This window comes from Lepisosteus oculatus, chromosome 2 (genome assembly GCF_040954835.1).
Source record: "Lepisosteus oculatus isolate fLepOcu1 chromosome 2, fLepOcu1.hap2, whole genome shotgun sequence".
Classification (NCBI taxonomy): domain Eukaryota; kingdom Metazoa; phylum Chordata; class Actinopteri; order Semionotiformes; family Lepisosteidae; genus Lepisosteus; species Lepisosteus oculatus.
The window spans coordinates 56726460-56749657 of NC_090697.1; the positions used below are offsets into that span (position 1 = coordinate 56726460).

At 38.7% G+C, this 23198-nt stretch overlaps 1 protein-coding gene across 1 annotated transcript in view; it reads right to left on the reverse strand.

Moving 5' to 3' along the window:
* Positions 1-200: 200 nt before the first annotated feature.
* Positions 201-23198, reverse strand: part of xkr6b (XK, Kell blood group complex subunit-related family, member 6b) — a 171033-nt gene continuing 148035 nt past the window's right edge. Inside the window, exons 2-3 of the mRNA XM_015345452.2 lie at positions 14975-15171; positions 201-1868 (exon numbers count right to left, since the gene is read on the reverse strand). Coding sequence (XP_015200938.2) covers positions 895-1868; positions 14975-15171 — 1171 coding nt within the window. The 3' untranslated portion in view covers positions 201-894. The remainder of the gene's footprint in view (positions 1869-14974; positions 15172-23198) is intronic.

Genomic DNA, 23198 nt, shown 5'->3' on the forward strand with positions numbered 1-23198 from the left:
GGTAATCAAAAGTGAAGCTAAAATTTTAGGCAGGAGAAAGAGAAAGAGCAGAGGGCTTCCTCTACATGAAAGACTGCAGAAAAATGGGCTTAATAAATATCATCAGGTTAAGGCTTCAGACAAATATTTTGTGTGCAAGACTTTGCTCTTGTTCCCTTTTGGAACGTGGAACAAGAGTTTGTTACCACCTGCTATGACAGAATATAAACAATGCGCCATATAAAAAAACTAAAGTGTAAACCTGTGCTTCCTTAACGCTCAGAGTGGATCAGCTTGCCAACAAATCTGCTTCATTGTCATTTTTGGCAGGATTTTATAAATCCTGTTTTTTAAAACAGGTAAAACACTGTGTAATGTGCATTGTAAAAAAATAAGAGGGGGTGGGGGTAAAAACTGCATGTTACTGAGGTGTAGAACAAGGTTGCTGCTTTTCAGTCTTCATCATTCCCAAGATGCTTTGTGGCTGCTACATTAGTAGATAAAATATCAGGGTGTGCAGAAACCGCTCTGCAACATATGGTGATGCTTTAAAATACCTCCTGTATAGAAATGTATTTTTTTTCCTGTACATACAAAATATCTATAGAGTAGCCAGAAAAAAGAAAGCTTGTCTGCAATTTTTTTTAAATTGGTTGGGATGTTTTCACAGTTAAGTTTTTGTATGCTTTTTGTAGTGCATCATTTTTGTATTCCCGGTTGCCATGTGAGACTTTTGATGACTCAACACACACATTTAGGAACTCTTTCTTCTGTATTAAGAACTAGGGGGAAAACAAACAACTATGCAAAACAAACAAACAAAAGATCCCATAGAAATTACAAACCCAAGAGATAGACGATGAGAGACGGAAAGAGAGAATAGGACAGAAATAAAGAGAGAGAAGAAGAGAGCCTTCAAAGGGAAGACTCATACTGTAGAAGCTCATAGAGCAAGGGCCCGTCCCTGTACCTGATCCCTACTGCTGTGGGGGTAATGTACTGCAGGATGTTGATAGTCCTCCTCAGTCGGCGGTCCACAAAGTGGGCATCCCAGGCTGGATAGCGCTTCCTTGGCATATCGATCTTGATGAGAGGACCTTCGGGGTGATAAGGTCTTCCCATGGGGGTGGTTGGCACTGTCGGTCTCACCTGGAAAACGGGCAGGCAAGTGTCGGCAGTCAGGTCCTCTTGCTCCTGCTGTTGGTCTCCAGTGGAGCCCCGGGTAGGGGTGGCCTGAGATCCTCTGGGCCCTGGGGTGGGGGCCATGGGCTCAGCTTCAGGAGGCAGAGGCAGCCCCCACAGCAGCTCAGCGCAGCAGGAGCTCGCTAGGATCCGGACCCGGGGACCCATGGGGTGCAGCACACCATAGTAGAGGAAGATACACACCACCCCTGAGGCGAAGCTGAGGAACACTCCGCAGAGAGCGGGGACGGCATAGGAGTCAGTGGTGGCGGGGTCCCTGTAGAAATACCACAGGATCGTCAAGAGGGCGTTCTCGGTAAGCACCACCGCATAGTAAGCCACCATGCGGTATCGGGTCCTGCCTTCCTTGACGTTGAACCAGCAGAAGATGTAGACAATGCCCACCACCATGTTGAAAAGCACCTCTTCCCACTTGGACATGCAGAAGTCGGTTCCCCCGTGGATGATCCAAAAGGCCATGGCACACCAGTGGACCACCACGAAGATACCGAAGTAGAGCTGGAAGATGGAGGCAAAAAGGGCAAAGGACAGCACCCGGGAAGAGATGGTGAAGAGCCGCCAGAAAATGTGAATCAGCGCACCCCGGTAGCTCATGCTTTTCTTGTCGTCTCTTGAGTCTCTCAAGAGTTTGTGGTAAGACGCCAGCACCCAGGCCAGGGAAAGAAGAGAGGCCACAGACGAGACACCTGGAGCAGAAGAGGAAAACACACAGAGAGAGACACCTAATTTACATGCAGAAGGATGAAACAAACTGGATACATCAAGAATGCCAACACATTAGACTGGGCTGTAAAGGCATGCAAGACATTTCCTATAATGCATTCTGAAATACGCATTTGAAATTGTAATAGAAAGAACAAAAAAAGAAGGTTCATGTATCAAAAGAAAAAGAAAAGACTGATTGTTTTACCATCAAGACCTATCTTACTACTAGATGTAACTACACAAAGAAGATAGGATATTAAAAATGACTAAAATGTGAAAATATATTCTACCAATGTTGTTACGGACTGCAAGTTTTGCAATAACCAGTATGGGCAATGGACACAGTAGGCATCTAACAAAGTGCTCCTTCAGAATTACTCTTCTGTTCTTTCAGAATTTACACTCTAGAATTTCTACTCAAAATTAATTACTCTGTTCATCTGATCCTTCAGAATTACTCTTTTGAGCCTTACTGCTTTTACCAGTATTTTTTACATCCATTATTTCTAAAGAATTAGGTATGAATACAACATTCTCTCTCCATGTTCAAATCCACTCATATTCAAGACTGCCATGTCATCCACAACATAAGTCAAAATTAATTCTGTTATCTACTATATATTGTGTACATGAATGGTAACTCAGATCCTCTAAATGGGGTTTTGTCTATAACCCCAGTTGCTAAACAACCTCATTCTTAACCTATTTTATTATCTCTTGACAAAACATTCCTACTAATTTCTGACAGCTATGTTAATTAACCATTTGCACCACTTGTACCAAAACCTCAGCATGTCTCATGCCTTCTCCTATATGCCTATGCATTGCCATCATCTACTGTAATACAACACAAAACTGTAATTGGAAAAAAGAGTACACATTACTCAACACACGTTTTGTCACTGTTTTTGCCTTTTCTTAAATGGGAGGAAACAAAGAGCCAAACAAAACACTTGAGCTTTACTTTTTTTCTGAGCAGATCACAATTTCTGTTGTATTGTATTCAATTCTGCTTATATGCTACAGTATTTTTGCTGAGTGATAATTACTGGTAGTTGTGAAAATGCACATTGTGTTTCAAAATTATTTATGGTAATGGTATGAGAAAGGCTACTATTATTAAGATCGCTAGTAGAATGCATTAGTCTTCAGTTTACACTCACACAAGGGAAAGGGAACAGTTCCATAGAGAGAATGGACATTTTCTGCAGGATCTGATGCTAAGTAAGTTTATTTGCCAGGAAAAAAAAAAATATACTGATACAAAATGCAACAATGAGGCATGTGATTTTTAGCGTTTCAGTTGTATATTTTTTTCCCACTACATGAGAGGCCTTGTGTTGATTCCTGTCCAATTATTGCTGCTTAAACAGAAATCATATAAGAGTTAAAAATGTATTTTGTGGTGAATAGTGAGGCATGAGAATAATTTATGGTGCTTAATTAATTAATTAATTAATTAATGTTTTGCTAATGTTAAACTATTCTAAAAGCTATTCACTTTTTTCAGGAGCACCATCTTCTTCCTCACCCCTCATCCCCCGTCCTCAGTCTAGTTCCACCTGTTGTTCTCTCCTCTTTCATGTCTTTTTCCACCTGAAACCTCATCTCCCTGATCCAAGGACATAAAACTACCTCTTGTATTCAGGCCCATCTCCCTACTCACCTCTTCCAGGCAATTCCAAGCTTCAACTTCACCTCTTGCACCTCTCTTAAAAACCACCCTTTGTTCTTTCATCCCTTCAGAGGTTTCATCTTGTCATCCTTTGTCCTACATTAAAACTCTTAAATGTGCAGTTCAAGGCCTGCTCTCCACTCTCTTTCCTGCAGTACTATCTGTGTGACCTTCTCTGGCCTGGCTTTTGTTCAGCACACTGAAGTGCTCCTAACTGAAACTGAAACTGTTACTAATTCTCTTCTCAGCTTGTGTGGCCACACTTTTCTCCGCCTTAATTCTTCTCGATTCCTCTGCTGCCTTTGACAATGTGGATCGCTCCATTCCTCTGTCGGCAGTCACTGACAAGGGAGTTTCTTGAGCACTGTGAAGTTGGCCCCCATTCAAACAGCACAAACAATGACTTCATAGAGCTGATTTCTCTTTCCACTGCTCATTCATGGATTTTCCCCAAACTTCCTGATCAAATTTATCAAGGTTCTGTTCTGGGTCACCTACTGACCTCTCTCTATTCTCCTATCATCTTACCCCATGGCTTTTGGTATCAATTTTGTTCTGTTGTTCCAAACTTCTCAACCCTACTCGATGTTCATGTCTGTTCTCGTATCAAGACAGCCATCTTTTTAAACTTTGTTATTCAAAGTTTGACCTCCTTTTTTCCCTTAATCTTTTTTCACATACCTGGATCTCTCTATCTCATTTCCTCTCTTGTTTCTGTTTGCATTAGACTCAAAACGCTACTTTTCATGTACCATTGTCTCAACTATTCTTCTCCTGCCTATCTTTAATCTCTTGTCTCTCTCTACATCCCTTCTTGCCTTCTCCACTCCTTCTCGTCCATGACATTTTCTATATCCCCTCTCCACTGTCCCACCTCCTCAACCCATTCACTCTACACCCTCAGTACTCAGTGATGGAATGAACTACTCACAGAAATCGTAACTGCACAGTCATTGACCACCTTTAAGCCACAGCTGAAAACTATTTAGACTGCCACACTGTATTGCAATCATGTTTTTTAAGAATGGAGTCTCTACATTACTGCATTGTATCAGTACTGTCTGGATACCTTTCTGTGGTTCTGCTTCTCACATCTGAATTGGTGTTGAGCAACATTTTCATGGGACTTCCATTTCTATGCCCGACTTACTGTAGTTTTATTCTTATTCTGTCCTACTTGCAAGTAAATATAGTGTATCTATATCTCCCTTTTGTACTGAGAAATTTCATTTAGAACTTTGTACACATTGTAAGTTAGCCTGAATAAGGGACTGTATATGGATAAGTGTGAGGCTGTTGTTTGTACTCAGCACCAGTGACATCACAGTTTGGGTAAAATTTGTTGAGGCTAGAATAGTCTTTGAACAATAAATTCAGTCTTTATCAAAGATTTATATCACATTTAATCAAAGTCATATTCTAGTATAATAGATTTACTATTCTTTTAAATATGTAGACATTTATAAACCTGTATTATGTATTCATTGTACTGTGTTGCTTTGCTTATAAAGTACAAATTTCCCGTCAATGTATGTTAAACAAAAGCTATTACTGTTTTAAACATCATGCTAATTAGGCTTAGATTTAAAATACTTGATGCTACAAAAATGTTAACCACAATGAAGCAAAAATAGCTAATGTGCCTGTTCAGTAGACAATAAAGCAACATAATGTGCGTTTGGTTAATGCAGTGATTACATTAAGCATTGAGGTTCAGAGATTGAAAACCAATGAAGAAGAAAGAGACATTTAGGTCATAATGATAGTACAAATTTCATTTGAATTAGTTCAAAGTCAGCATGCAAGGAAAACATGCCAAATATTGCCTTTCAAAGACAAAAATATTTTCTTTCCTTTATAAACAGAATAAGAGATATGGAGACCATCTTTTGGAAAGCCTGTTTCTGTAGAATATGTATTTACATCATGTAGATCATTTGCTCCTCATATTATGCCTAGTTTATGCTGTAGGGTGAAAATATTTTGTTTTGATTTTACTGTATAAGATTATAATAAGACATTAAAGTGGCAAACTTTAAGGTTAATTGTCATAGTTCAGCAAGTATATTTCGAGTACTTACAATTTTTCAGTAGTGTGCATGTGCTTATATTTTTTAATTTATTATAGATCTACATCCTATTATACTTAACATGCTTGTATAAAATCAGGTTAGCATTCTGAAACACAAATCCATTTAGTAACAGATGAAAGTAGCAGTCTCTACAACTATTATTGAGCCACTCATAAGTTTTTTAGTAATTTAGTCACCTTTGGTATATAAATAAATCTGTACCGTATACATGCTTGAAGGCCATTTTAATGACCAATGTGTTTGCATATTTTTCTCGTAAGTACAGAAATGTATATATTTAGATACTGCTTATGAAGATATTTTGAAGAATAATGTTAAGACCTCAACAAAATTGTTAGAAAGAAGATCTTCAGCAATACATTCAACAAACCAAGTTTACTGTTATGAGCAATCTGAAACTTTTCTTTCAGAATAATTAATTTAAGAAAAAATAGGCAGCTGGAACCAAAAGTGCTTAGTAACAAACAACAAGGAATTTAAAGAGGAATACTTGCAGGTATATATTAAAGGTTCAGGAGTCAGATCACTTTCAGGTGTTATTAATTATTTTCACACTACAGGACAAAGAAATGTCATTGTCTTCTCACAACTAGGGCTTTGTAGGGAATCAATTATGTTATTAATATTTAACATATTAACATATTTAAATATGTCTAAGTCTTGTAACTTGTTTGTTGTGTCCTACCCAGTGACTACGATGTAAATTAGCCTTTTGGCTAACTCTTAGCTGACCTGCAGCTTCAGGTCAGTGCACTGTCCATGTTCAATAAACAAAAATGTGGCAAAACAGGACTCTTTTCATTCATTCAGTTCAAAAGTGCATACAGGTGCATACAGTAGGTATATGTACAGTAATTAGTAAATAAGGTGAAAGTCATACCAGAGTCAAAGAAACTCATTAGACCAAAGCTGTTTTTTGTAGTGTTAAGCAGACAAGAGAACACATGACTCTCTCACTGAGACTTCAGTCCATTGCAGGAATTACTCTCCAGCAATGCTAACCCCCACTTATACAGCTTGGTGGTTGGAACCACTGGGGTAAATACCTCAATCAAGGTGCAACAGCATTGTCTATAGCAAGGACTTGATCCCACAACCTGTCATGGATTAGCTCAAAGATGTCCCCACTGTGCTATGTCACGCTACTGTATGTAACTCATATTTTAAGTAATTTTTAGGTTAGGCTGAATTTATACACTACGGTATACATATATTTGAAAAAAGAAATGTACGTTTTCATTTTTAACCAAGGGTTAAATGATTATTTTAATAACAAGTTTTAATTATTTAAAGAGACAGTAGATAGTCCTTTATCTTCTTTGCCAGAGACATATTGTTCTTACATACAATACTGTATCATTTAGATTGTATTCCATAGTTATTGTACAAAATGACGTTCTTTCCTTAAATGGAAATTAGATGGAATGCCATGGAAGTTAATTGGAAGGTATCATGGAAGTGTCTCCTTCTGATAAGCAATTACACAAGAATGAAATATAGGAGTAAAAATAGCAACTGTTTTAGCTTCAGGATGTTTTGTGGATAGTCATGACACATAAAAATAACATTTTATCTGTCAAAAAACCTATAAACTGCCTTCATTACTCTGCTTTCCTGTGTGGTGATGCATACTAGCGCACTTTGGCACATCATCCAGGTGGGGGCTACACATGTACAGTATAAGTGTAAGGAATGATTTTTATATTGAAAAAGGAATCTCTAGTGTCAAGTGGCAGTACCGCTACTGGAGACTAAAACGTTTTAGGTAGGACCCAGAAATAAGCCCACAGCTCCTATGTCTGCCTCTTGTTGAAGTGTTTTTGTTATTTGGTAAATATTTAGTGTTTTACAGTAACAGACCAAAAATAACTGATACTGAAGACAAAATACTGAAGACATGAAATAATTTATTTTGTGCTGCTTATAATTTTTTTCATGTGATATTAAAATGGTGGCACAGCGGTTAGCACTGCTGCATCACAGAACTGGAGCCCTGGGTTCAATTCCAGACCTCGATGTTATCTGTGTGGAGTTTGTATGTTTTCCCTGTGCTTGTATGGCTTTCCTTTAGGTGCTACGATTTCTTCTCACAGTCCAAAAACACACTGTTGGGTTAATTGGATTCCGGGGAAATTGGCCTGTGATGAACTGTCTTCCCATCCAGGGTGTACCTTGCTTTGCACCTGTTATTTGCCCATTGCTTCCATTTGCTTCCTGAACTGGAAGAAGTGTTTAGAAAATGGATGGATATCTAATTGTTCAATGATACTAAGTAAAAAGTAATTTGTAAAGATTAAATATCAGAAATTTGGCATATTCATACAACGTATACAGTAGCTTGGAACCTATGTACTATGAAGCAATGGCTTTTGACACACATGCTGTACAGTGTAGCGGTGAGGCTTATTAATAAGAAAGAATTAAGTGTTCTGGGCTTTCCCAAATGAGGCCCCATCTCTGTTCATCTCTGTGGTGCAGCCACAGAGAAACTATTCATGCAGGCTGATTTAAGGTTTCCTTTGATAAGGGACAGCTCCCAAAGGGGGATGCACTTAGCTAAGCCTGGCTATCCTGATCAATGGTCATCCATTGGCGCCTATCTGTCTAGGGAGTGCCAGATGGACATCTGGACTGCATTCCTAAGTGTCAGGAGTAAGTGACTCATATCTCACCTTGATCAACCAATCAGGGACTGGTAGGGCCGAGTAACCCACGTGGGACTCTGATGCCCATGGAACTTTCAGCCAATCAACGAGCTGAAGTTCCTCCAGGTAAAAACAGGCAACACAGAGAGCCTGAGAGGATTGTGAGGATTCTGTGGACTATTCTAAAGGGAATTCAAAGGAGAATTCCAGGGCAGGACGGCCCAGGAGCAGAAGGCTCCCAAGGGCAGGACATTCTCGCAGAGCGCCTCCTGACCATCCTGAGACTCAGCCCGGACAACCACGGAACGGCCAGTGTGTCCGAGTGCCAGAACTTTCCTTTGTTCTAAGAGTCTAGAGCGGAGGTTGCCAGAAAGTAACCAGAGGATCCACCCGAGGTTAGCACCAGCAGCAGGCCTCGTGAACAAGTCAGAACTGTGGACAGCTGAATCACCATTCAGAACTAGCTCTTCATCAGGAACGAACCGGTCCTCTTCCTGACAAGCTGGGACCCACAGTCATCTTTTCTCCTGTGCGCAAACTTTGCTTGTTAAAGCCAACACTAACTAGCCGGTCAGTGAGCATCAGCAACGCACCGTAGCAAGCTGCACAGCCCAGCCTGGCACGGAGCCAGAGAGCCCGCAGGAGATCTGAATCCCCAGAGATTGGATGAGTATTCAACTTCAATGCATTACTGCTCGAGAATTAAATTGTTATCCCAATCAGTTGATATCAACTTAATTCCTAAGAGTTATGTACTTGTTTTGAGTATCTAATGTAGAAGTTTTAACCAAGTTCATTTACGAAACGGTCTAAATGAATGCTATACTGAATCACAGTATATGTCCTCTTGATATATGTAACTCTTTGTAACTGATTGAATATATATCATTTGTATTCTGATAACCCTCTCGATAAGATCTGTTAGTTTTACATGCATATTCTATGTATTAATAAATGTATCCTCGTGTATTAGTACCTGTGTGTGTGCGTTGTTTGAGTTATGTCGCATGGTTGGATTCTAAAGCCATCAAAAGAATCAATTTTGTGATTTACTGCTACAATTAATAATTGTCCCAGTAAATGCCCAAACCCTACAGAACTGGTGCCTTCAGAGAGCACACTACAACAGAGAGGACCATCTGATCCAAACAAAATCCAAGATGGTGTATATTCCTGGATTGACGTGGTACAAGCATGAAGCCATTCTGTGTCCTGTGCTGTTGTCCAACTAAAGGTGCCATTTTTATGTGGACCATACCTAACTGCTCCATGATGAACAGTTTTCATAGTTTAGTTATTTGAGTAACAATACTTATTTTATAAGTGAATAAATCATTGAATGCTCTGTAACATAAGTCTTATTCCTATGTTTTAAAATGGCAGTGGAATAATAATGAATGGATGATTGGCAGACACAACAATTCATAGCCTCTTGGTAATAATCACATTTGAACAATAACATACAGGCATTTTCAATACTGTGATGATAATAGTGGTGGTGATCTTTTTTTCAGTGTGACAGTGTAGACAGCTGCATTTTAATTAGAAAATAAGAAGTATGAGCATATTATTTGTGATGCACAACAGTTTTCATCCGTTATTATTATCATAATAATGAATATATTAATATAGATAATATTTATCATGGTATGATTCCTTTTTTATAATACCTAAATGTTATTGAAAAAATAACTGAAAATATGTGAATGCAGAAGAAGACAACCAAATAGATGTACTGTAGAACATCCTTTTTTAGACATGCAGTAACAGAAAGGTACATACAGTGCCTTGCGAAAGTATTCGGCCCCCTTGAACTTTTCAACCTTTTGCCACATTTCAGGCTTCAAACATAAAGATATAAATTTTTTATTTTATGTGAAGAATCACCAACAAGTGTGACACAATTGTGAAGTGGAACGAAATCTATTGGATTTTTGAAACTTTTTTAACTAATAAAAAAATGAAAAGTGGGGCGTGCAAAATTATTCGGCCCCCTTGCGTTAATACTTTGTAGAGCCACCTTTTGCTGCGATTACAGCTGCAAGTCGCTTGGGGTATGTCTCTATCAGTTTTGCACATCGAGAGACTGAAATTCTTGCCCATTCTTCCTTGCAAAACAGCTCGAGCTCAGTGAGGTTGGATGGAGAGCGTTTGTGAACAGCAGTTTTCAGCTCTTTCCACAGATTCTCGATTGGATTCAGGTCTGGACTTTGACTTGGCCATTCAAACACCTGGATACGTTTATTTGTGAACCATTCCTTTGTAGATTTTGCTGTATGTTTGGGATCATTGTCTTGTTGGAAGATAAATCTCCGTCCCAGTTTCAGGTCTTTTGCAGACTCCAACAGGTTTTCATCCAGAATGGTCCTGTATTTGGCTGCATCCATCTTCCCCTCAATTTTAACCATCTTCCCTGTCCCTGCTAAAGAAAAGCAGGCCCAAACCATGATGCTGCCACCACCATGTTTGACAGTGGGGATGGTGTGTTGAGGGTGATGAGCTGTGTTGCTTTTACGCCAAACATATCGTTTTGCATTGTGGCCAAAAAGTTCGATTTTGGTTTCATCTGACCAGAGCACCTTCTTCCACATGTTTGGGGTGTCTCCCAGGTGGCTTGTGGCAAACTTTAGACGAGACTTTTTATGGATATCTTTGAGAAATGGCTTTCTTCTTGCCACTCTTCCATAAAGGCCAGATTTGTGCAGTGTAAGACTGATTGTTGTCCTATGGACAGACTCTCCCACCTCAGCTGTAGTTCTCTGCAGTTCATCCAGAGTGATCATGGGCCTCTTGGCTGCATCTCTGATCAGTCTTCTCCTTGTCTGAGCTGAAAGTTTAGAGGGACGGCCAGGTCTTGGTAGATTTGCAGTGGTCTGATACTCCTTCCATTTCAAGATGATCGCTTGCACAGTGCTCCTTGGGATGTTTGAAGCTTGGGAAATCTTTTTGTATCCAAATCCGGCTTTAAACTTCTCCACAACAGTATTACGGACCTGCCTGGTGTGTTCCTTGGTCTTCATGATGCTCTCTGCGCTTTCAACAGAACCTTGAGACTATCACAGAGCAGGTGCATTTATACAGAGACTTGATTACACACAGGTGGATTCTATTTATCACCATCAGTCATTTAGGACAACATTGGATCATTCAGAGATCCTCGCTGAACTTCTGGAGTGAGTTTGCTGCACTGAAAGTAAAGGGGCCAAATAATTTTGCACGCCCCACTTTTCATTTTTTTATTAGTTAAAAAAGTTTCAAAAATCCAATAGATTTCGTTCCACTTCACAATTGTGTCCCACTAGTTGGTGATTCTTCACATAAAATAAAAAATTTATATCTTTATGTTTGAAGCCTGAAATGTGGCAAAAGGTTGAAAAGTTCAAGGGGGCCGAATACTTTCGCAAGGCACTGTATTATATAGTTTAATAAAGTATATAACAACCTTTCCCTCTCATGAGAAAATCATCTACTTTGTTTAGAAGATCATGCATCAGCTAAAAACAGCAACAGCTCTGGGCTTATGGACAGACAAAAATAATAAATTCCCGTTATCCTGCATTATCGAGGAAGCACCATCATTTATGAATTGTGAGCATAATTTGTTGTCTCCTGTTAAAGTAAAAAAACTGAATTCTGTTTCTTCTAAGCCATGAAAGCCATGATCATGACTGAATGAAATTCAATATTTCTAATCCCCCTGGATCATTCAAACTCTAAATAGTGTATTAGAAAAGACTAAAACAGAAGTCTGGGTAGATTTATAGAGCACATATGCTACTGTGCTTCAGTTTAAGTATTATTACTCTCCTGATTTCTCTCCTTTCCCTGCATTAAACATGCTCTGCTGTACTATAATATATTGGACTACAATACTATCCTTACCATCTATCAGACTGATTGCTATTTGTTAAAGCATTCTTATGTGAATGTTAATAGAGTTTAACTGATAACATCGTATCAGGAATTGGCACCTTTTCATTTGTATAAGATAACCTGAGCTGAATGAGAGAATGAGGTAATTTACAATTTACAATTGTGTCAATACTGATGTACAGTGAAGACACAGTCATCTTCAATTTTACATCAATAGCTCATTGACCCTGATTGGCATCCCAAAGTAAGCTATACAGATACTGTATAGGATAATATATACTGTAGGAGGACATATATAGGATATAAATAGGAGAAGTCCAACTTTGTCCATCACTGAATTGCCAGCACCCACCTGGGTGATGCACAATAGCCATTATGTGCCAGCAGCTCATATCTAGATGTAGAATTCTGTAGAATTCTAGATAGATGGATAAGTGAGAATCCATGTCACAAATTACATTTAAGGGGAAATTAATGTACTGTAGGCCAGATTGTGTAAACCCAGAATAGAAATTAGCCTGAACACTAAGGGGTTTTAAGCTATTACTGTTTTTAATGAAAATCTCTGGTTTTCCATGTCCTGGGAAGCAATTAAACCAGACATTGAAGTACGTAAGTGTTTCTGTACCCTCTAATTGCACCTCTGATATAAAATCCTGGATGATTCAAAATTTCCTTTATGTAAACTATGACAAGACTGAAGTCATGCTTCTCAGCACCTCAAATCAACTGTCTAAAGCCAGTGCAGTAACGTTATCTGTGTATGACACGGTACTTGAATTTCAATCAAAACTGAAAGAATATGGCAATGATATTTGTTCCAGGCTTGATCTTTGACCCACATGTGCAAAATATGGTAAAAACATAATTCTTCCATTATGTTTTTCCAAGGACAAAAAATGACAATATTTCTGTAAATACATAGAAATACTGCCATTCTATGTTGCCTTTGGCATCCTATGTTGTCTCAGAATATAGTAAAAAAGCTTGTAAACACATTATTTGTATTTCCCAGAATTGATTACTGCAATGCCCTACACATTGGGGTATCTAAATACACCAATTACTAAACAAACTTCAGTATGTCCAAACTTTGGCAGCAATAATACTGACTAGGTTGCTTGCAACTGATCATAATTTTACACAATATTCAAAATGAGATCTTACATTTATTAATTATATTCTAAGATTTTAACATCCATCTATTTAATTTCAACTTCATCTGTTTGTCCTAATATTATGACATTCTGGTTGCCTTTTTATTGCTTAGATATTTTTTTTGCCTCACACAAATGAACAAGAATGGTGAGTCCTAAATACATTTTTCATTTGAAAAGCTGACATAAAAAGATGTTTTCTTTACCACAGCGCAGCATGAAACATTCTTAGTTTCACAGTTGCAACATCCTTAATAAATCAGACCTTTTAATTCTGCTTTGTTCATTTTCAAAGCTCATTAACTCTTAGATTATGTTCATCTTGGTGTTTGATCAAATAGAGGGCAAAAGACTTTTAGATATCTGTGACAGGCCATCAGCTAGTGTCCAGTTAGGAAGTTGAAGCTGTAGATAATTGATGGCTTTATGAGCTAAAATTGTGTGCAGTGCAATTTATATGGCCTTTGTTATAGTACCTCTCTAGAGAGACTGCATGGACTCTCTTAGAATGCTTTGAGTGAGAATGAAACCTGATCCTGTTAAAAATGCCTGGCGGTAAAAAATTCTTCTGACCTCATGGTGTGTACTGTAGGTGTTTGTATTTGATGCAACCTGGCATGGAGAGACACCAGTAGCTGTGTTCACCACAGCTGGAATTGCCTGAGAAGTAATATTGTAATGCAGAGCCCTTTGCTGAGTGCTGCCAATTGTATTTGTGAAAGTGAACACAGAGGGAACACAGCCGGTGAGGAAGACTGACCAGTCTTCCCCACAAAGGCAAGAAGTTGTGAGATCTAGGAGTCTGTAGGGGTTCCAACAGAAAAGGGCTTTAAGAGTGCAGCAGGGTTTATCTTCTGTCTGTTCATATTTGAGAAAGAGTGAATTAAAATGTACTGTAGATTAAAGTGTGTGAGAAAAGGGTAATGTTTTGTGAAAGACAGAACAGTGATTCCTCAGCTACAAGGAACACATAAGGGGATAAAAGTGAATGTGTAATTGTGAGGCCATAGAGAAGGAGATTCAGCTACTGTATATTTCCCCAACCCTGATGGAAGCAAGATTGGAGGGCTTAATATGGGAGGGATTATTAGTTGCTGGCTCTGGCAATGTACATTGGTGTAAAGACCATAGAGCATGAAGTGTAGCTGGAGTGACTCTGTGGAAGAAGAGTGATAGGGTTTGTCTGTCCAGAACGTGGCTCTCTGCCGGGATATTTGCGGGGGTGAGTACATGCCAGACTGAGACTCATGTTGTGTGAAAAAATAACATAGTGTTTTTATAAGTGTATTCCAGGGCTGTGTAGTATGAAAAGAAAGAAAAGAAACAGTAGAACTGGTTTGTCAGGGAGAACATCATGAAAAGACAGATCTGCAACAGACTCACCTAGTAAGATGGGGCCTGTGCAGTACAATCACTTTGTACATGCTGCACAAAAACAGGCACATAAAAATGTCTGAATCACATCCTTGCTGCATCCTTTCCAAGACAATGACAGTTTCCTTAAAGTACCCTTCAAGTACTAAAACAAAAACCTCCATATTTCTCCACAACTGTTCTCTAAATGTAGCCATTATACTCAATTCCTGCCACCCCCTGCCCTGCGCTTCTTCTACCCTGGGTGTGGAGCCCAGCAGCTCCCCTTACACTGTAGTGTCTCGGCCCGGTTCTTTTGGATCATTATGCAGAGCTGTAGCACCAGTTGGGGTGCGCTCTCCAGGAAGGTCTCCAGGAGGCGCAGCATGTTGACATCTGCATATTCATACATCATGGCCCAGTAGAAGCGTCGCTGGTGCTCTTTCTGCCTCCGGCTCTGAATGCCCAGATACATGGTACGGATATACCTGTAAACCCAAACACAAACAGAGGAGCAGAAAGCTCTGTCAGACAGAACCATGTTGCCTGAGACATCAGAAGTGTAATGATGTTACGACAGAATTAAATCAAAATCTTAACATTTTATTTTTAACAGAAAAAACTACAAATAAATTCAAAAGCACTTTCGTGTGTATATAAGAGTATACTCACCCCTCCCCTATAAAAAAACAAAATAACAATCCTACCAATAAACGATCAAGTATAAGACCATGTGTATACTGCACCATCTCCAACAGGTTGTTCCTAGACTTCAGGAACATTCTCTGGTCATTTAAACAGCAGCTTTAGCAACGTGTATCCTAGAATCTGAAAAGTTAAGGAAGGCTGGGTCTGGTCAGTACTGGGATGGGAAACCTCTTCTGCTTGTGATGCAAATGGCATTGACAGACCAGCATGTTTTCTTCTCACCTAAACTAAGCTGTATTAAAAACACTGTAGGCTTTGCGTAATTCACTGATGCTCCTAAAATAGACATCTTTAACTCCTGATTGTGAAGAAGATGTTTAAGACTTTTGTATAGCAGTGTATATCAAAATAAAAAGAGAGGTAAACTTATCTTTAGAAGCAGGGAGAGTTGTTCTGCTCTAAGTTCTGGAGCAAGACGTTCTTTTATGAACCACCACAAGGCTCAATAAACTGTACAGACCATAAAAAGATTACATATTTGGATACTAATGTATGGAGAGATCAAGGAGCCTTTTGAGGATTTTCAGGTGTTACAGTATATTTATATAAATAGCTAATGGAACTAATGCTCTATGACTCAAATGACATATGGCCTTGTATAAGATAATTGGGACAAAGATTATAGTGAGTTAAACAAATAAAGGGCTTTGAACGGCAGTAGCTGGAAGAGCAATGATTATCTGACTGTGCAATATTTCTAAAGTTTTTAACATATTTTTATTATCAACTGAGACCAGCCAGATGGCAATGTGGTGACTCAGGCTATGTCTTGGACACAGGAAGGAAATTCAAACCCTTTACAAAAATGTTTTTTACTGGAAAGAATTGTAAGATATATACAGAGCAGCTCTGAGAGCCACTTCAGTCAGTCTCTACACAGATGTGGAACAGTTCATTAGTGGATTTATAATTACCAACTACTTCCATTTCCAAATGACAATAATGCATGATTAAACTGTAATTAGCCAAGATCATTCACATATGCCAAATGGTGTCCTCTTCCAGTTCTTACTTTAGATTCCCCCAAGTGCTGGAAAGCAGTTAGCCAAATTTATCAGAAAAGATCTATGATGTGAACAGCACTATTAATACATCTGTAATTAAAAACACTTGGCTGAGCAAAGTGCAATGATACATTTATAGCTAAAGCAACAAATATCTTTTGCTTACATTGGCTTTTTTCACAGAGATCCTGGGATTTTTTCACCTATGTACTACACTAAACAATACATGATTAAAAATATTTTCCATCTTAATTCTTAAAAGAATATTTAAAGTCCCATCAAAATGCAAATATGTAAAACGAAATACCAGACTTACTGCTGACAAAAAGTGTTCCTTGAGATACAGAACAGATTCCTTGAATTTACTGACTTATGTGCACCTGACTTACATAACATTCCAGACTTGATCTATAGTTTCCTATTTAACTGTTCAGGGTGTCACAAGGAAACCTTTTCTAACGGGCGGGTATCTGGATGTGAAAGATCAAAGTGATAATGGAATCATTATATTTGTCTGATGCACAGGTACAGGGTATTGGAGTATTGGATACAAAACCTTGCTTTAATGCCTTAAAGGTCACACTGTTGTGTAGTTTCCACAGATTATTACAGCAGGGATAAAATCTGGCAACAAAATACTGCTGTTTTACTGGTAAATGAGCAAGATGTTTCCTTAAACCTCTTAAGAAATGATATTGTTGGCTGAGGCAAGGGAAAAACTAGTGATGTTTAAGTTATTTTCCTTTGACAAATGTACTGTTCAGAACAGGGAGTGAAAGGAAGCAGACAGAAAGCAAACTGTAAAGTACTTTATGTTTATATCATTCACGTTTTGAAAAACGTCATTTAAAATATTCAATGTTTAATATTCTTGATGTAATAATGAATTAATGAAACTGTACCACTGGCTGCTGTAGGTTTAACTTATTAAGAAATTTATCAGACAACTGATATAATTTGGCACCAACAGCATGTTTGTAAGACAACATTAAATTGACATTTGTAGAGCTTAACCTTAAATGGTAATACTCTTTAAAAGAGATCAAGCAAAGAGTGTATCAGTGAAAACAATTCCGATAAAAGATCCATTCAGTGTGAGGGCAAAATAACCATTTAAGATAATACAATTTCAGATTTAATTTAGTTGCAAGGTTGAATTAAATTACAGTGAAGATTCAAAGGGTAAATACAGTCTGACATGAGAACCTTTCCCCCAAAAGAGTATTTCATTTCCAAACAATGAAATCCAGCAATTAGACCATGCATAGACACATAAAACACTGAACCTGGAATACCCATTGTGTATTACAACACAAAACTATCTCACGGAAAGGTGAGATACAAATTAGTCTGCAGTTTTTTGTTTTATTTTTTCTATTTTTTAGCAAACTCCCTTATTTATATAATTATATACAGTATATACAACAAGCTGATGAAATGACAAACAATAATTGTAATCAGTAGCACTGTCAAGACATTAGTTTCAATAACCATGGTTTTATTTTCACCACTGGTTTGGCTATTTATACATTAAATGAGGCTTAAAGCCTGTCTGCCCGACTGCTGTGCTTCACAGAGCAAATGCGATTAAACAAATCTTAACTACACACCCTGTTGTGCTACTAGACACTATTTAATGCCTTCAAATGTGAGAAGAAAATGTAACAGCAATTGATATGAGATCAGTTTTATGTACAGTACATGACCACACCCCGTGCTTAAATGTATGCGATTCCATAGATGTCAGTACATACAGGGTTAAATGCCATGCATGTGTATATACTGTATATCATAGTCAGTAGTGTTGCCACCTAACCTGATCTTATCAGATCTCAGAAACTAAGAAAAGCAGGGCCTTGCTGCAGTGGTGACTGTGGACACTATAGGAGGTGCTATCCCTTAGATGAGAAGTTCAGCTCAGCTCCTGAGTACTTGGTCATTTAAGACCTCATGGCACAGTTTACCTGAATTCAGTTGTTGAAACAATTTTTCATTTCTTCACTGGATCCGCTGTACAGTGGGGTGGCTGTGGCACATAATAGCAAGTGTGCATCACCCAGGCGCATATTTCAATGGTGGATAAAGTGGGCCACTGTGGCTAAGGATCTGCGCCTGTGACTGGAAGGTTGCTGGTTCAAATCCTGCAGCTGGCAGAGGAATCCTACTCTGTTGGGCCCCTGAGCAAGGCCCTTAACCCTAACTGCTCCAGGGGTGCTGTACAATGGCAGACCCTGCGCTCTGACTCCAAGCTTCTCTCCCTGTCTGTGTCTCCATGGAGAAAAGCTGGAGTATGCGAAAAGACAAATTCCTAATGCAAGAAATTGTATAGGGCTAATAAAGAAACATTATTATTACAAACAATAATGCAATTTATTATATTGTCTAAAATATATTTATAGTGTACATGTCCATGTGTTTTCATTGTTCTTATTTCATTGAGAATTATGGGAAGAGGACTAGCGCTCATGGAAAGAGAGTGAAGGAGAGAAATATTTGCGAAGCTGCCTTACTTTTTCCTTTTTTCTTCTAGACGTGCCTAGTTTTGTCCTCAGATGACTTTTCCTTGACTAGCCCCACCTGACTCCTATACTGCAGCAGAATCAGCTGGGGCTTGTTGACAGACTCTTGCTTGAGTGTGCAAAACATCAAAGGCTGAGCTTGTATTGAACTGTGAGAAGGCTGTGATAACAAGACCACACTCAAGAGTTAAGGTTTAGAAACAGGGACATCACCACTATTCATTATATTGTAAAGTAGAAAGATGATACATACAGTATATGCATACTGCATATTAGGCTTGAGTCTAGAAAATGAATACATGTACATATTTGACTAGAATGAAAGTTAGAAAGATATAGAGAAGAATTCAGATTGGTATTAGTGATAGCTGGGTAATTGATTGGTTAGGTTTAGGAATAGTGGTAAGCAAGAATAGGTTAAGAATGCTAGTAACAGATAAAACTGGCTTTAAAAAATGAGAAAGGTTTAGGGTTGGTATTCATTTTAGTTCTGATGAATGTAAGAGTAAGTTTTTAGCCTACAGCTGAAATTAATCTTAGGTTTAGCATTATATTTAAGGAGAGGGTAAGTCTGAGATCAGAATCTGATTGGACAGAAGGATTAAGTTCAGAGTTAAGGTTTGTCTTATGGTGATGGTTAGAATTAATAATGTTAGTTATAATTGGTTACTATAAAATACAGTAATCTACATGCAATAGTTAATGGAAATTGTTAAATTACTATACCACTTGGTGCTATACACTGGTTTTATGGATTTAGCACTAAAGCAAGGGAGGGATTCTTTACCCTGGAATCAATCCATATCAATATTTATAGTGCAGAGATTTATTGTATAATAAGGATGTTCAAGTGGAGAGCTTTGTTGTGAACTAGCTGCAAAGGAACAAGTACAGATTAATTCAATGTTGAAAAATAGAAAGAAGAGACACAACATTTAATCTTTAGTTCCATCTGAAAACATCTGAAGAAGTCTCTAAAGCTGAAATCTTGTGTTTCTCCTGTTTTTCAGTGTGGAATTTCTCTTCCCTTGATTATGTAACATTTCAAAGTGCGATAATAATGATACAAAGGGATTGAACCCACATATATCCAAAGCAGAGACTACAGAGATTAGCAGGCAGACTACAATATGTACCAACATCTATTGCAGAGTCACTTATGATAGGACCTTCAGTTTACAATCTGTTTAAAACATGTGGTAAGTAACTTGGATAGGATAACATTCAGTTGGGGAGTTATACAATATAAAAACAATTATTAATTACCCAACTGCTAAATAATTTCTTCATTTAAAAGACACTTGTGAAATGCAATTAATAAAAATAGATGCATGCTGTTTTAAATTGTTTCAAAACACAGTAAATTGCAGAAGATGGCCCCAGGCGCCTTGCAGTAACAGATAACACCGCTAGGTACTCCCTTGCTAAACTGTATACATGTAGTGTAGTGTCACATGACGTGAGTGGTTATTGAAATGTCAGTGGCCATCAAATTACTGCAAACATCTGGACTGTGAAATCAATGCAGTTAAGGTTTGATAAGTTTTGTCCTTAGTAAGAGATGCATACTGTATGGGTTTTTATTTCACTAAAATATTGAACAGCTTAAACGATTTGTCAGATTATGCCTTGTTATATTATTTATTTCTTCATAAGAAGCATTATATATTCTAACCATTTTATGAATATGTGAACTGCAAAGAGTGTGAGAAATGAATACTTTGAAAGTTTAAGCTTAGATCCAACTTGGATATTTAGTTAAATTAGTTATGAATGTATATTAGTTTTACAGTATACTCATACAGTATGTACTGTAAATGTATCAACAATTTATTCCCTTAATGAAGTATTGGAAAACTCAGCTTTTTGATTAAGATACTGTACAGTATGTCACACTTCATTGTCTGTGAATTGCTGAGGATGCTTAAGTCTCTAACACAACTGAACTTGTTTTTTGTTCTCCCTGTAGTGTTTAAAACACCCAAGTGCTTCTTTGAGCATAAGAATGCCTACAAATGAGAAGAAGCCCTATGCTTCATCTAAGCCCATTTGGCAAAGCAGGTTAAGCAGATTGAAGGAAAGGTGTGTCCCTCACCAACAGCAAGTGCTTGAGATGCAGCAAGTGTCACTATGTCAATGTGATGGGATATGAGAATGCTTTAGTTGACAAATACCAGTCCTTCCTACAGTTCCTCAGTTTTGAAAAGGACAATTCACCCAGGACTGCTGAAGCATGTAGTCAAACCCTGCTTGAGTAAGCACCTTTATTAATCGACCACTCAGGAACACAGTCACTGAACAACTTTGCCATTAAGCCTGACACACACTGCATGCCTTTGAAATGAAACTGGATACTTCATTCGGTATAACCCATTGTCACAGAGTTTTAACAACTAAAGCTACAGTACTTCATGTTCAGGAACTGAACAGACATTCACTGGGAACATATAGACAGAATTCCAGCTCTACAAATTGTAAATTTGATTTGAAGTTTGAAGCAAACCTCTGTAGTGTTGGGGATTTGAAGGGATGTAAGTTGAGAGGACATAGTTTAGAGTTTCTGTTACATGTGATTTAAGTGATTTGTAAAAGTTTTTAATTAAACAAAAACACTTGAAATTATAATTATTTAATGAAACATTTTAAAATAAAAATAGCCACACCATGTAATATTCATATATTATATACTGTATATCATACAGTATAATGCTTATGTTTAACACAATCACTGTACTTACAGTATATAGTTTCAGTTCTGATGCTGGGTTCATCAGGGCTCAATACTGGCCCCTCTGGTTATTCAGAATTTACATGTTCCCACTTGGTCAGTTATTAAAATCACATGGTCCAAATTACTGCTTCAATACCGATGAACCTCAACATCCATATTAAACCTAACACTGAAGCAGCTAGTGTAGTGTCAGTAGTGTTTCTGCTCTACTTGCATCTCTGACATAAAATCCTGAAAATGTCTTTCTTTTAAACTGTGACAATGTCACGATTGCAAACCCCTCCTCTCAAGGGCGCTCCAGCCCTTCTTCGTTAGCCTCATTCCCCGCACCTGTTACTTGTTTCTACCGTTTCAGTTCACCTTTAAAAGTCAGGCGCTCACTTCACTTGAGGCTCTGTATTTGATCTCTGCATTGTGTGAGCCAGGGTCCTGGTTGCGCCTGGCTCCGTTATGGTTTTAGCTTCCTGCGGCTGAGCCTGCTCCCCCTGCCGGTCCTGACTTGGCACCTGTTTTTAACCCTTGGTTTTTGGATTGATTACACAGACATGGACCTTTGCTTTTGTTTTGGATTCTCCCTTCGGGTTTCTTCTGGATTGTTTACCTCGGCCACACCTCCCCCGTGTACCAGCGCACTTTGGACACGCCTCCCCTGTTTTCATTCCCCTATTCCTGCATGACTTTTTCCCTAGTGTTTCCTCACAATTTTGGACTATGTCGCCCGCATAGGGTCCGGAAAGAACTGTCCGTTACAGAATGCAGAGCCAACACCTGGACCCCGCGAACGGCACCCTGGTAGCCCGGACTCCATCCTTTTTTGTTTAGGGCTTCGGAGCCCCCCTGGAAAGGAGGGGGGGGTACTGTCACGATTGCAAACCCCTCCTCTTAAGGGCGATCCAGCCCTTCTTCATTTAGCCTCATTCCCCGCACCTGTTCCTTGTTTCTACCCTGTTTCAGTTCGCCTTTAAAAGTCAGGCGCTCACTTCACTCAAGGCTCTGCATCTGATCTCGGCATTGGGCGAGCCAGGGTCCTGGTTGCGCCTGGCTCCGTTATGTTTTTAGCTTCCTGCGCCTGTTCCTGTTCCTCCCTCTGGTCTCGACCCGACACCCAGGTCTGCTAGGTCCCGTGAAATGAGATGATTAAAAGAAAACAAGGATTGGCTGGAGTGCCCTTAAGAGGAGGGGTTTACAATCTTGACAGCAACGTCCAGAACATGTCAAGTGGGTCTGTATTTCTGATTGTAACTGGGGGACCAGCATAGAATAGGTGGTCAGGAATGGGCAGGTGTTGTACAGGAATAACTTGCAGGTGGGAGTTATAGATGAGATGCAGTGTGCAAATATGAGTTTGTCAATAATGCCAGAGTTCTGACAGTCCAGAGAGAGGATACTTTAACTGTGCTTTATATCTCTTATAGAGAGATGAAATTAAGAATTGGGCAGTTGGAGAGGCTGAGCTGGAGATGGTCAGTCATCCAGGGAGAGATGTCTCATAGACATGCTGTGTGCTACAGGGTAGGAAAGGCAGATCAAGCTGAGTTTCATCAGTGTACCAA